Raw genomic sequence first — 13,621 nt, forward strand, 5'->3', positions numbered from 1 at the left:
GGTGGGGGTTGCAAGATTTTAGGTGACTAATATATTTTCTTTAAAAAGAAATAAAAAACCACTCGCACACAACCAACATAAGTCTAAATGGGAGATTAAAAATAAAACGCCAGGCAAACGAGCAGGGAGGGCTGCGTGGGCTGGCAGGGCAAGCCAGAAGGGGATACTCCAGGCGGGGAAGTGGGGGGGGGGAGAGAGAGAGAGAGAAAAGAGCTCGCTAGCAGAGGCGCAGGGTCGATCCGTGGCTGGGGGGGGGGGCGGCGGCGGGTGTGTGTGTGCGTGGAGATCAATAAACCTTTGGCGACCGAAACCATGTCTCCGGCGGCGGCGGCAGCTGTGGCGGCGGCGGCGCCCTCTCCCTGGCCAAGATGTCAAGTATTAACCCGGAGGGGCAGATCTGCCGCCGCTGCCGCCGCCACCGCTCTGAACTCCTCCCGGGCGCATTAAGCTCGGGTTGCTGGCTGCGGGATCCCGGCGCCCCTTGGCTGCTGCGCCGCTGGGGAGCTTTGCAAGCGGGTTCGCCGCCGCCGCCGGCGCCTGCAAGGTGCTGCTTGTGCTGGGGCTGTTGCTGGTTTTGCTGCTGCTGCTGCTGCTGCTGCTGCTGCTCTTGCGGGAGGCTCATTCCAAGCGCGCAACTTGCAGCCTGGGAAGAGCCGCCGCCGCCGCCGGCTGAGCGCGCCGCTGTCGCCGCCACCATGCCGGCCATCAAGAGGGAGCGCCCGGACCGGGAGGAGCTGGCGCTGGCCGCCTTTAACCAGCCCATGGAGACCTTGCCCGACTACCTGGTCCCCTTGGCGGCCGCCGCCATCCCCGTGGTGACCCCGCACCCGCCTGCCTACGAGCAGATCTTCGCCACCGCTGCGCACCACCAGCACCACCACCAGCACCACCACCATCAGCAGCAGCGCGCTTACCTGGACTTCCACGCGGCGCCCCACGCCGCCGCCCACTCCCACCCGCACCCCCTCCCCGAGGACCTGATGCTGGAGCGCTTCTCGTCCATCCCGGATTTCCAGCCCTTCTTCGACAACGGCGAGCCTTGCATCGAGGTGGAGTGCGGCGAGAACAAGGCGCTCCTCTACATCAATAAGTTGTGCCAGGGCAGCAAAGGGCCCTCCATTCGCTACCGGGGCGAGTGGCTCACTCCCAACGAGTTCCAGTTCGTCAGCGGCCGAGAGACCGCCAAGGACTGGAAGCGGAGCATCCGGCACAAAGGTACCGACCGGCCGGCGGGGAAGAGAGCGAGCTAGCTGGGGCGGGAAGCCGGGGCGCGCGACGCGACGGGGCTGATCCTTACTACTTGCTCGGCTGGCTTCTCTCTGTGGCGAAAGTGCCGGCTTTCGAGGGGCACAGGGCTCCTCGTCAGGCGGCTGGTGGGGAAAAGTAGGTAGGGTGTGATTTTAGAAGGCTGAAACTCCCTTTCCCTTAGCAGAAGGCTGAAACTCCCTTTCCCTTAGCAGCCTTTGCACCGTCCCGATCTCGGATAAGGGAAGGGGGGTGGGCAGGCTTGGTAAGCGTTAGTTTTTCACAGGGCTCTTCGTTTTACCGGAAATAGTGTGCAACTGCTAAAATGATATGTGGCTTGGGTTCAAGTCTCCCCGCGTCCCGTTATCCCATAATCGTGTGGTGGGTTGATCGTTGTTCACTGAAGTGTTACGGGGAAAGATCTCTGTTCATGTTCAGAGGCACTCTGACTCCTTTGCTCATTCCCGGAGATTCGACGTTCTGGTGGGAGGGGCGTGACCGCGTTAACTATCGGCGCGTGTTAGAAGAGAGTCCCGTCAAACTGGGAAACTCCCGCGGTTTTCAGAGGGGGCGCGTTCCCAGATCCCTCTCCACCGCTGAATCCCTTGATGTCCAGCGGGGGCAACAGCTGTCGGCCAACGGGTGTGCGGTATGATGTTCCGCGAGGGTTTGTAAGTGCGTTTTTCACAAGCCTTGTCCTCCGCCTCACCTTTTATAAACTGCCCTTTTAACTTAGGGAAAGTCAACTGACTCAAACACACCTTTAGATGAAACTCGCCTTATCGTGCGTGTGAATGAACGAACGCCGCAAATGCGCTACACAGAACGGACGGCGGTGACGAAGCTTTCGCGCTTGCTTACAAAGTTGAAGAGTCTTATTGATGCGCGCCTCTTGTATTTTGTGGGCCAAGTAAAACCGTGGATGGATTATTTGTTTGTTTTTTAAGAGCGGCGGCGGCAGCAGCAGCATGTGCCCATGGGGAGGGGGGAGCTTGCACTTGTTGGGCGGTGGCGGAGTCTCTCTCGCGCGCGCGCCAGTTGCGGCGGGGGGGGGGAGGGAGGTTGAGGATTGGAAGAGACTCATCTTTCCTCCACTTCAAACCAGAGCCGCCTGGCGCGGACGAAGGACTGTCTGGAGCGCGCCTCCGAAGTGACCCGAGGCTGCAACTTCTCAAGGCCAGACTGAGCCGAGAAGCCGCCAGCGCTTTGGCGCTCGGAGTCTGGTGTGTGTTTCTGGGCTCTTTTTGTGTATGTGTGCGTGTGTGTGTGTGCGTGCGTGTAGTGGGGGATCGAAGCAGAACTATAAACAGCAAAGGGGTCGACAGACAACTCCCATCCTTTTTGGAGCAGCCTTGTGTGTTGTTTTCTCTGCTGCCCCGACGGCTGGTCCCCTTTGAGGCGCTGCTCGCCTGGCTGCGAAGTTGTGGTCTTGGCGCTGGGCGCCCTTCGCGGTTGTGTCTGCACAGCTGCTGTTTACGTCTAGCTCAGCCTGTGTATGTGTGAACGGCGCGCCCGCCTCGTCACCCCCTCTCCGCCCCGCCAAGCCGAAGCTCTTCTCCGAGTGTAGCTTTTGCGCCGGGGCGGCTGGGCGCGACTGGCGGGAGCGCTTTTCGCGCGGTGGCATCGCCTATCGCCGGCATCCCCCCGAATGGCAAGTGAAGCGCAACAACCTCGCTGCTTCCTGGAGGGAGGAGGGGTGTTCCAAAACGCAAGGTTCGTGTTTGCACGTAGCGTGGCATTCTTAGAGGGCGCGATCCTAACTTGGGAGTAAGCCCCTCTGAACTCTGCGGGGCCGACTTCCAAGTACTGTATGCGTGTGAGAGAGGTTGCATTTTTTTACGGCGTCGCAATGAGCGGAGCTGCTACCCCCTCCCCCCCACACACACCTTGGACTGGCAAGAGGCACGTGGACCTGTGGTGTCCCTCCTCCAACCCGCAGTGTGGCGTCTTCCGTGGCTTGCTGTTGATCTGCCGCTTGTGTCCCGATCCGGGACTGGCCTCGATGTTTTGGAGTCGCCCCTTCCGCCGACGCTGAGGTTAAGCGGAGGAGCGGGTCGGGTCGGAGGGCAACCGCGGGTCTGCTGCTGCGCCTGCTTTGCTCTGGAAGTGCGCCTGTCAGGCTTCGGGCGTGTGGGTGGGGGGAGTCGCTTCGGCGAGGGCTGATGCGAATAGAAACCGAAATCCCGACCCCAGCCGCTCAGTCCGGATCCACTAATGCGCCGAGGCAGGTGGGTGGCGGCGGCGAGGGAGCTGGTGAGTGGGAGGGAGGTCTGTACTGGCGGCTGCTCCTCTAACCTCCTCTTCTTTCTTCCTCCTCCTTTTTAAGAATTTGATTTCACAAAATCTCCCTACACCTTCGGCCCAGCGACTTTCCCCTGGAAAAGTGGAGCCGCAAGCGGGTGCGTCGTTGTTGCTCTAGTGCGAGGAGGCGAGGATCGCCCCTGTGGCTTGCATTGGCTCGCGCTCTCTTTTAAACCCCCCCCCCCCCGCGCCTCATTTTATTTTATTTTATTTCATTGCTCGGGGAGGCAGCTGATGCTGGGGCGAAGCGGGGGCAGGAGAGCTGGGTGAAGGAGGTGGGAAGCCCAAGAGGCGTCCGTCTTGACATGTCATTAGCCGAGGGTTGTATGTGTCACGCCGAGGGTCCCAAGAGCCATTAGGAGGTGACTGACACCTCGCCTTGTTTATTGATCGCCTCGAGGTGGAGGAGAGCGGCTGTTGCTGCCGCCGCTCTAATGATGCTCCTACCCCCTTCCTCCGGCCGTCTTCAGGAAAAGTCCCCTCATTCCTCTGAGGAGGAGGAGGGCTGGTGTTCAAGAGACGGAGAAAAGAGTTTTTCAGGGGCAGCGGGGGCTAAACTCCCTGCCTGTCTCTTCAGCCTGTTGTTTGCCTTTCTTTACCTGCATTCAGTTGTGTGTGTCTGTGCGTTTTATCCTTTGAGTGCTGGCGTCATGGCTGTGAATTGCAAATGCAGGCATCTTGAATGGTGTTTGCTTGATGCAGGGGGAGGCGGGGTGGGTGCAGAGCAGCTCTGCTCCTCCAAGGCCTCTCCTTTTCAGGGTTCCCCTATTATTTTTCAGCCTGGCGAACATTTTTAACAAGGTTAGATAGGGGCTAATGAGCGCTGCTACTCCTTTTCATAATTTCCACAGGGTACAAAGTTCAATTAAGGTGCAAGGCAGGGCCCTGTAAAGGGGGGGGGGGCAGTTAGAGGCTGGCTTGTTTTGTGCTAAGCCTCTCAGTCTGTCTCTTTCTTTTTAAAAGCCGAACTAAATACTTGTTTTGTTCTTTCCATTCCCCCATTCCCCTCTTTTTTCTTTTTCATCCAGGGAAAAGTTTGAAGACTCTTATGTCCAAAGGAATCTTACAGGTACATCCTCCAATCTGTGATTGCCCTGGGTGTCGAATTTCGTCTCCAGTGGTAAGATGATTGCGAAAAACCAAAATGAGAACGCAAAGCAATAATTTTTCTGTTTCAATATTTGGCCACATTTCTATTTGATAATCTCTTTTTCTATCCACACACACCCCGCCAGTGTGCACACTGTTTTTAAGTATATATGTGACTGCTGGTGGGAGATGGGTTTGTGGTCCTCAGTGACAATTGAGAGAGCTATATCCTGTGATGTTCTTATGCTGAATGCATCTAGTTTTAGCTCCATGTTAGAGAGGAGGGCTCAGGGTTGCAGCCTCCAACAGGCAGGCAAAACTGCTGTTCAAGGATGCCAACTCAAGTATTTGTGAGTTTTCTATCAGCTTTCTGGTATATTATTCAGCAGTGCAAAATAGTCAATGTAAGAGGATTTGAAGTTAGATTATGATATCGGAATGTGCATGTTGTGGAACTGTGTTGGCAAAAGACTGGAAGAATCACAACCCTATCTTGAAAAAAGAAGAGAACACGATGTTCGTTTTAAAAAATTGTGGGTTGTTTTTTTTGAAAATGGAAATGAACATGTTTAGTAGGGTTCAATTAAATGCAAGGCCCCGTTCTCCACTGTTCCGATACTTCAATCAATGAGACATACTTTCATGTAAATGTACTTACACCCAAGATCACTTAACGCAGCTGGTTTTGCACACTCTAGCACCCTGCTGTATTCTAAATTGGAATGATGAAACGATGGGGTGGGGTTCCGAGCCCCACACCTTTCAAATCGTATTTATGGGCAAAGAGAGGATTTGCAACCCACATTGTGTGCATAGAATCTGGAGCAGGAATCCGTAATTCTCCGCTGTTGAAGAGTGTGATGTCATTAAGAGTATAGGGTTTGGGTTTCCATTTGTGATTACTGAATTGACTCGCATCAGTACTTTTTGACAATTGCATGGCATCCTACTTTTTTCTGGTAAAGGTGGTGTGATATAACACAAAGTGAGGCTTGTTGAGTAAGATCTGTGTATCTATAAACATTTGTAAATGAGCACTGAATGCCAAATGAGGATTTGTGGGTCTGTGAAGTGCAAATGTGGTTATTGACAGCTGAAAGGCAGCTGATTATTTGCAGTATATGGCTTGGTGGTGGTATGTTCATTTCCAAAAGTTCCATTACGTTTTGTGTGTGTGTGTGATGAGGGAGACCCCGGGGTCATCACAGCAAAACATATTTGAGGCAGGTTTAAATTCATAGTGTAGATGTGCTCTTAAGATACCTGATTTGAGGATGGCCAGTTCTTCAGCCTTGGAGAGCCTGATCCTACCTACCCCAATTAAATTGTATTGGCAGTGGGGGGCAGGTAATCTAGGCCTGTTTATATTATCACTCACCAGCTTCAGTAGCTGTGTTGGGGAAAGTCCAGAGCCCCCAGGCTCTAGACACTGGGTGGGCTTTTCTTCTTTGTACAGTGGTGGGCACTTCTCTGACTGGGACGTATGAGATCTAGAGGCCGCTGCCACATTGCAAATATATTGGGTTGCTCCTTTGGGAAGGGTGGTACCTGCTGCCTGAGAGGGAAAAATATGCTATTATGTTGTTGTTGGTGGTGGTTGTTATTCACCAGCAGGTCTCAGGGCAGGTTGCAACAATTTAACATTCAGAATTAAAAGCAGCTAAAACAAAATTCTCTTCTAAGAATAGGGTCCTGAAAACACACACCTCAAGTGTCAGAGGCCGGAGTAGGTAAATAGGTTGCCTCTTCAAGCATTCGTGGCAAGCTGTACAGTGAAGGTGTCAGACACACCTCTGTCAAGGAGGAAGTCCACGATTTGGGGGCTGCAACATAGAATGCCCCGAACTTCTGTGGGTAGCATAACTACCAAGACACCCACCCACCCCGTTTGTCTTAACACCCAAGAGGGTCTGAATGGAAGAAGGATATTTGTGAGCGCCTTAAATTGGGCCCAGAAACAATGGCAGCCAATGCAATTGTTTGGGGTTATATGGGTTCTAAAGACAACCTCTGTCAGTAATCTGGCCACTGCACTTTGAACCAGTTGATGTTTCTGAGTTGTCTTTAAGGTCAGCCCTGCTGTAGGCCAGGGATGGAGAACCTGTGGCTTTTCTGATGCTGTTGCACTCAAATTTCCATAAGTCTTAGCCAGCATGGACCGTGTCAGGAACAATGGGAGCTGGACTCCTGACAACCTCTTGGGGGCCCACAGGTATCCCCACCTTTGTAACATGCTCTAGCTTAAGTCATTCAGGACAATCCAGTTCTAGTTTAAGTTCAGCACGTCCAGAAAGGGATTAATTCAAGTTTATGCCCGTCCCTTCGCAGAGTGAACTAGTTTAATTCATTTTCATTTCACAGTTTGTCCAAATGATCCTTGGCAAAATAAAATAAAAATTCAGCATTCAGAATTATTATTATTATTATTAATTATTATTATCTCAAAGTGAGTTTAAAATAAAATTAAAACCAATATACAGCTAAAATGAAACAAAAACTAAAAAATATTGTGTTTACGTAAAAAAAAGGAGTACAGCACATCTCACCCACTGAAAGAGGCCGCCATATCTAAATGTTATAAGTTGCTGTGCTGAAGTATTAAATATACTTCAGAAGACTAAGGAAGCATTAAAAAACCACACAGAGGAATTGGATCATTTATTTCCTCCAGTAATAATTATATTTAAGCGTACAGGCCCAAAGAGTAAGAGAATGAACACAAATATGAACTTCACATCTTTCTACCCCACAAAACACTTACCGTGTTTTTTTCGTGTATAAGACCAGTTTTTTTCCTTTAAAAATAATGTCCAAAATTTGGGGGTGTCTTATACATGGGAGCGTCTTATAGACGGAAAAAATATGGCAATTCATCTTCAGTTTGTCCAGCAATTATGGGAATTATTTACAGGTGTAGTTTAGAGAGTTTTTAACCAGGGTGGATTTGATTTAAATCAAACTGATTTAAATCACGATTTAAATCACTAGTCAGTAAGGCTTGATTTAAATCATAGTTTTCTACATAAAGACTAATTCTTGCTGGTATAACTTTAATATGCAAGTAGATGAAGATTTTTAGAATAACAACTTTTCATATTAGTTTTTTATCCCCAGTTTAATAGGTTATTCATATTTGGACAACTTTACTGTTGTACTTAGGAAGGAGAAAAATAATCATTACCTTAATAATAACAATTTGAATAGATTTATTCAACTGAAACAATAACATTACAGCATATGTTATTTGCTTAAACAAACATCCATGTTTGTTAACTAATTTGGCTAAACAAAAACAATATATATATATTTTAAGAAACTTAGACTGTCAGCCCAGCCTACATATGAAAAACTTAAATACTGTCCACTCCAAACAATCAGAAAAATATTGTTTCTATTCTATTCACTGAACTTCTTGAAACTTAGCACTGAAGGGGTTGTTTCTGTATTCATAGGTTTGTAGAACAATAGGATTAAGGTCTTTTTCTCAACTCTGTTCATGTTATAACATTTTTGCTGTGAAGAAGAGGCATGTGATCTCTGTTGAGTCAAATTCAGTTTTGAGAACTGCAAAAGTAAACCAAGCATCTGTGATAATATCTTGTAGGCAGAGAAACTGCCCAATAATCTTACAAAAACCTCTGGAAGAGCATGGCATTGTGAATGGATTAATGGAATTTATTTACCCCCAAAATTAAACATATACAACCTTATTCTACATAATTAAAAAACTAATCTCTATTTCATGATGGAATAACCTTTGGATGGTAATATATTTTCCTCAAAAAGCATTTTATTTTAAAAAATCCAATTTAAATAAAAAAAATCAGATTTAAAAAAATCATTGATTTTTATCCACCCTGTTTTTAACTAATTAACTAAACTTGGTAATGCAGAGCTAGTTCACTTCAAGCACCGTTTGTGCTTCTTACGAAGTGGGGCTCTTTAGTGTCCAAATGTTTAGGCCCTAATAATTTTTTAGTCTTGTCAAGAAGTTACTGTACTTTATTGTTCTGCTGCAACAAATGTAACATGGCTACCACACTGGAAGGCTGGAGCCACTGTCACCCAAGGGTGCGTTCTAACAACAACAACAACAACATTAATAATAATAATTTTTATTTATGCCCCGCTCTCCCCGGCTAAGACCGGGCTCAGGGCAGCTAACATCAGGTATAAAAACAATTTATTAAAATGCAACTTAAAAACAGGATTAAAATACAACTTAAAATGCAGCATCATTTCAGTGGAAACCCAGAATCAAAACTGTTTTGGGGGAGAAAACGTCAAAACTTCACCAAGGCCAACTATCCAGACTGGTCCTACATGGGCCAGAAAAAAGCCTGGGAAGTCCCCAAATAGGGGTTCCATCACAGAAGGAAATGGAAAGAGGGGGAGGGGATCAGGCTGATTCCAAGCCAAAGGCCAGGCAGAACAACTCTGTCTTACAGGCCCTGTGGAAAGAGCACCCTTCCCTTTTTTGGGTGCTGTTGTGCTGAACAGGAAGTGTACAGAGTGGTATCTCCCCTTGCCACAAAATGGGAACTGTGGTGTAGTTAGTTAATTTTAGGCTTTTACCAAGGGCAGGCAGGGTTCGCTTTGGATCAGGTATATGGAACCTTTGACCCTCTGGATATTGATGAACTACAGCTCCTATCATCCCCCCCCCAAGCCATTGGGCATGCTTACTAGGGCTGATGGAAGTTGCTGAGCAACATATGGAAGGCCAAAGGTTCCTGACATCTGCTGTGGATGGTAATGTGTATTACTTCACCTATTTTAAATACGTATAGTATAGTAAGCCAACCCTGCTGTATTTGGAAGGCCCTTCTGCTCAGTACGACCGTCAACCTCTGCCCCAAAGCCCTTTCCTTAACGCACCAGTGAACTTGAATAAGAGAAAATAGGACCATTAGGACAAATGACACATTACCCCACCAACCTCAGACATCCCCCTCTCCCACCTTCTTACTTACAGCCAGTCCTGTTGGGTTGACCATAGCTGTCAGCTTCCTCCTTCTCAGTCTTATTATTGCCCCTTGTAGAATCTAGCAGTGAAGAGAAGGAGAAGAATGGAGACACATTTTGATTTACTTGGCTGTTACTGTTTGGGCTGTTTACTGTTTGGGCTTCCTACTCTCCACCCTGCTAGTCTCAATGTACGCCAGCCATCACTGATGGGAACCATGTCACTCAGAATTTTAGGCAACATTTTGCTGAATTTAACTTTGCCCCTTGGGCTTACCATTTCGGAAATGGACTGGATGAGAGCCAACAAACCGATGCTCGTTCCAAATCATACTGAGGTACTGTTAGTGGGCAGTTGCCTAGAATGGATGGATGGATGGGAGGTTGTCTGCTCTTGATGGGGTTACACATCCATCTGAAGGAGCAGGTATGCAGCTAGGGGGTACTTCTAGATCCTTTACTGTTGCTTGAGGCTCAAGTGGCCTTGGTGGCACAGAGTGCCTTCATCAGCTTTGGTTGAATGGCCTAGGTGCACCCCTATATGGACAGGGATAGCCTAATGTCTTTTGTCTATGCTCTGGTAACATCTAGGTTAGTTTACAACAATGTGTTATCCATGGGGCTGCCTCTGAAGACTGTTTGGAAACTTCAGCTGGTGCAGAATTCAGTGACCAGGTTGCTCACCGGGACAGGACGGTTTGAGCATATAACACCAATCCTGGCCTTGACTGCATTAGCTGCCAATTAGTTTCCAGGCCCAATTCAAAGTGCTGCATTTGACCTATAAAGCCTTAAACAGCTCAGGACCAGAATACCTCAAGGATCGCCACTCCTCATATGAAGCTACCCAGACCTTTCATTCATCATAGGCCCTTCTTTGTGTGCTTTCTCCATGAGAACAGGCCTTTTCTGCAGTGGCTCCCCATTTGTGGAATGCTCTCCCCAGGGAGGCTCACCTGGTGCCTTCATGACATATCTTTAGGCAGGGGTGGAACTAGGCTCTATTTCACCTGGGTCAAAGACCCAGTTTGGCACCCTCCCCCATGCACATTTGTGTGTGTGTGTGCGCGCGCACACACACACACACACAGAGAGAGACTGGGAGCCTCAATGGCACCCCTCTCGAGGCTTCACCCGGGGCAAAAAACCTGGCTGTCCCCCCTCCCCTGGTAGCTAGGGCTTTGCTTTAGGCACCAGGCGAAAACATTCCACTTCACCCAGGACTGGGGCTGATTAAACAACCAATGGCCTTTTAAACTGGGTGGGGTGGGGTGTTACTGCATTGTTTGTTATTATGTTATGTATTTTTGTGTTTTTATACTATAAACCGCCCTGTGCTTCTTGGATGAAGGGTAGCATATAAAATAAACAGACAGACAAAGAATACCCCACACATTCTGTATGTGTGGGACTAGTGGAGGTCAGCCACTTTGTCAGCCACTTTGCAAGGATTGGGCTGGTCAAATGGGTGCCTCAGACCCAGACACCACTCTGTGTTTGAACATGCCCTAAGAATGGGCATGAGCAGGGCAGAGCTGAAACGCACAAGATCAAATAGTCAATCTAAAGAGCTGTGGAGTCTCTTAATTAAAATAAGGGTAGAAACTTCTGAAGCTTTGCTTGCATGCTTTTGCCACATTATTGAGCTTCCGTGTCATTCTCACTACAGCCCTCCTTCCCCACCCTGCCAGCAGCTCTCTGAGAAGAGGACTATAAAGGTTCTCCTGGTGCAGATGATTACTTTAAATTGTTAGCCAAAAATAGTTTATAGCATGTAGAACTCCCTGGAATGTGGAGTACCTGGAAGTTTGGGTGGTAAAGGAAGTGTTTCACAGTTTGTTTTATAACTCTAGTATTATGGGTTAAACTTGCCTGCTTTTAATCCTAGGTGTCATAAGCAGTGTGCCATTTTCATGGTTTCACAGCAACAATGATAATTGGAAGCACAGCAGATTCAGGTTTCCTTGAGATGGTGATTCTATAACGCTGAAAAACATCACATTCATTTTGACAGCAACACAATTTATAGCTGTGGAGTGCACTAAATAAAATATTGTGTGGCTATTTACATATAAAATACATGTCTGAAGGGAAGGCTTGTTGGGAAGGGAAAAGGGCTTTTGACACATGGTTTGCTGAGTCTGCATTAATATACATTAATTGGTCCTTTATGATATATGGTACTTTCTATATAGGGTCATGCTAGGTTTGATGACTGGGGCGATTTTGTGGAGTGCATATTCACAAGGTGTTTGCCAATATGGGTCCTTGTGTGGCTGATTGCTGCACATTTTGGAAGAATGGCATGCTAACACCCGTCTGTGTACAATCTGCCAAGTGGCTACTGTGCAAGGGATCCAGAGAAACTGCTTTGTAAAAGCAGTTGTGAACTTTATATGGAGAATCCCACTTACAAAGGAAGTGTAAAGCATGCTGTAAAGAGAGGAGTAATAAGACAAAGAGTAAATTTCTACTCTGTGCTTGTGGCTAACTCTTCCTTCCTGCAAATATGAAATCAGTGGCACCTTCAGCATGTATAATTTTCTTTAGATCACACCTATTTGTCTTGATCGGCCTCACAAATTACTTCATACAATTTATTTCTCTCTCCCCATTTTACTAACCCAAGTGCCTAAATATCCCTTAGTTAGCCACATGTCAGCCTAAAAGAAAACCAGCCTTTACAATGCTTCGCTACCTGGTTGCCAGGAGTTACCGGTAATTCTAAACCTGCTCATAGCTGCCGAGTTTTCCCTTTTCTCACGAGGAAGCCTATTCAGCATAAGGGAATTTCCCTTAAAAAAAGGGAGAACTTGGCAGCTATGAACTTGCTGCAGGTGACCAAGCAAATGCATATGAAATCCTGGCCATAAGATCGTGGCTTTGGGTCTGCATACAAAGGTCTTCCAATGTATACTCAAAGATTATAGGAGCAAGATTTCACCTGTTTCTGTCAACATCAGGGGATGTTCCCACCCTGTTGCAATCTTGGTGCATGAAGCTTTTTCCCACTGAAGTAGAAAGAACAACAATATTGCAGAATTTGTGTGTGTTTGTGGCTTTGGATTGAGGCCATTGTCTTTTACTGTTTAACTTCTTAGGGAGGTTATCTTGATGGTTTTACACTAGGCTTTTCAAAAGCAGGGAAATATTTAACTTCAAAGTATCCTTCTGGGAGTCCATCCACCAAATAAAATCCACTCCACTCCCCGCTCTCTTTAAAATGCTGTCATGTCAGTAACGGTTGGTTCCCTTCTGGGAACGGCATGCTCATCAATCTTAGCAAGGCTGGAGAACAATGGGGAGTCTTCTAATAGCATGATGCAACCTCCCACTTTGGAGAAGCGCTGTAGTTTAGTGGCAGAGCATCTGCTTTACACGCGGTTGCACTTGGAAGGTCCCAGGTTCAATCCCCGGCATCTCCAGGTAGGGCTGGAAATGTCTCAGTCAGATACTCTATAGAGAGGCTTCTGAGCTAGATGGACCAATGGTTTGATAGCTCCTTGGAAGCAATGCCCCAGTGTATTTAGACAGCTACTCAAAAGTAACCCTGCAAAAGCATCCAGGTGAAGAACATGTGACCAAAATGAAAAGAAAAAAAACCCCACTTCCAGTGCCTACCTAAAAACCATCAGGGATGAGGCCAGTTATAGTGTCTATACAAAAGTCTCTAGGAAAGTTCATTATGGGGCTGCTGCCACAGGCCAAAACAGGGCCCTGTCTTGATTACCCTGACACTAACTACTAACCTTCTTTAGACAGTGGGACAAAAACAAACAAATCCAATGCCTCCAGTGATTATGAGTGTAACCAACTGGCCAGTTCACACGGGAAAAGGTGGTCTTTCAGATACCTTAAAATCCAAAACAGTGTAGGACAGGCAGGGCTGGTGAGTCTTTCGCCCTGAATTCCCATCAGCCACTGCCAGTGTGGCCAATGGTGTGGGATGATGGGAGCTGTAGTTCAGCAACATCTGGAGGCCCAATAGTTCCCCAACTCAGATGTATAATAGATCCGAGGA

General features: G+C 47.7%; 1 protein-coding gene across 16 annotated transcripts in view; it reads left to right on the forward strand.

Annotated features, from left to right (window-relative positions):
• The first annotated feature begins 271 nt into the window (after positions 1-271).
• SAMD11 (sterile alpha motif domain containing 11) overlaps positions 272-13,621 on the forward strand; it is a 153,424-nt gene continuing 140,074 nt past the window's right edge. The window contains exons 1-2 of one of the 16 annotated variants that reach the window (XM_060276218.2): positions 272-1,215; positions 4,575-4,666. In XM_060276218.2, the coding sequence (XP_060132201.2) occupies positions 369-1,215; positions 4,575-4,666 (939 nt within the window). In that variant the 5' untranslated portion in view covers positions 272-368. Of the gene's footprint in view, positions 1,216-1,777; positions 1,917-2,329; positions 2,469-2,842; positions 2,959-3,190; positions 3,499-3,576; positions 3,645-4,574; positions 4,667-13,621 lie in introns of those variants that run through there. The other 15 variants (XM_035118490.3, XM_035118487.3, XM_035118488.3 and 12 more) reach the window with 15 other exon arrangements.

The sequence above is a fragment of the Zootoca vivipara genome, chromosome 6 (assembly GCF_965207765.1).
Source record: "Zootoca vivipara chromosome 6, rZooViv2.hap1.1, whole genome shotgun sequence".
Classification (NCBI taxonomy): Eukaryota; Metazoa; Chordata; class Lepidosauria; order Squamata; family Lacertidae; genus Zootoca; species Zootoca vivipara.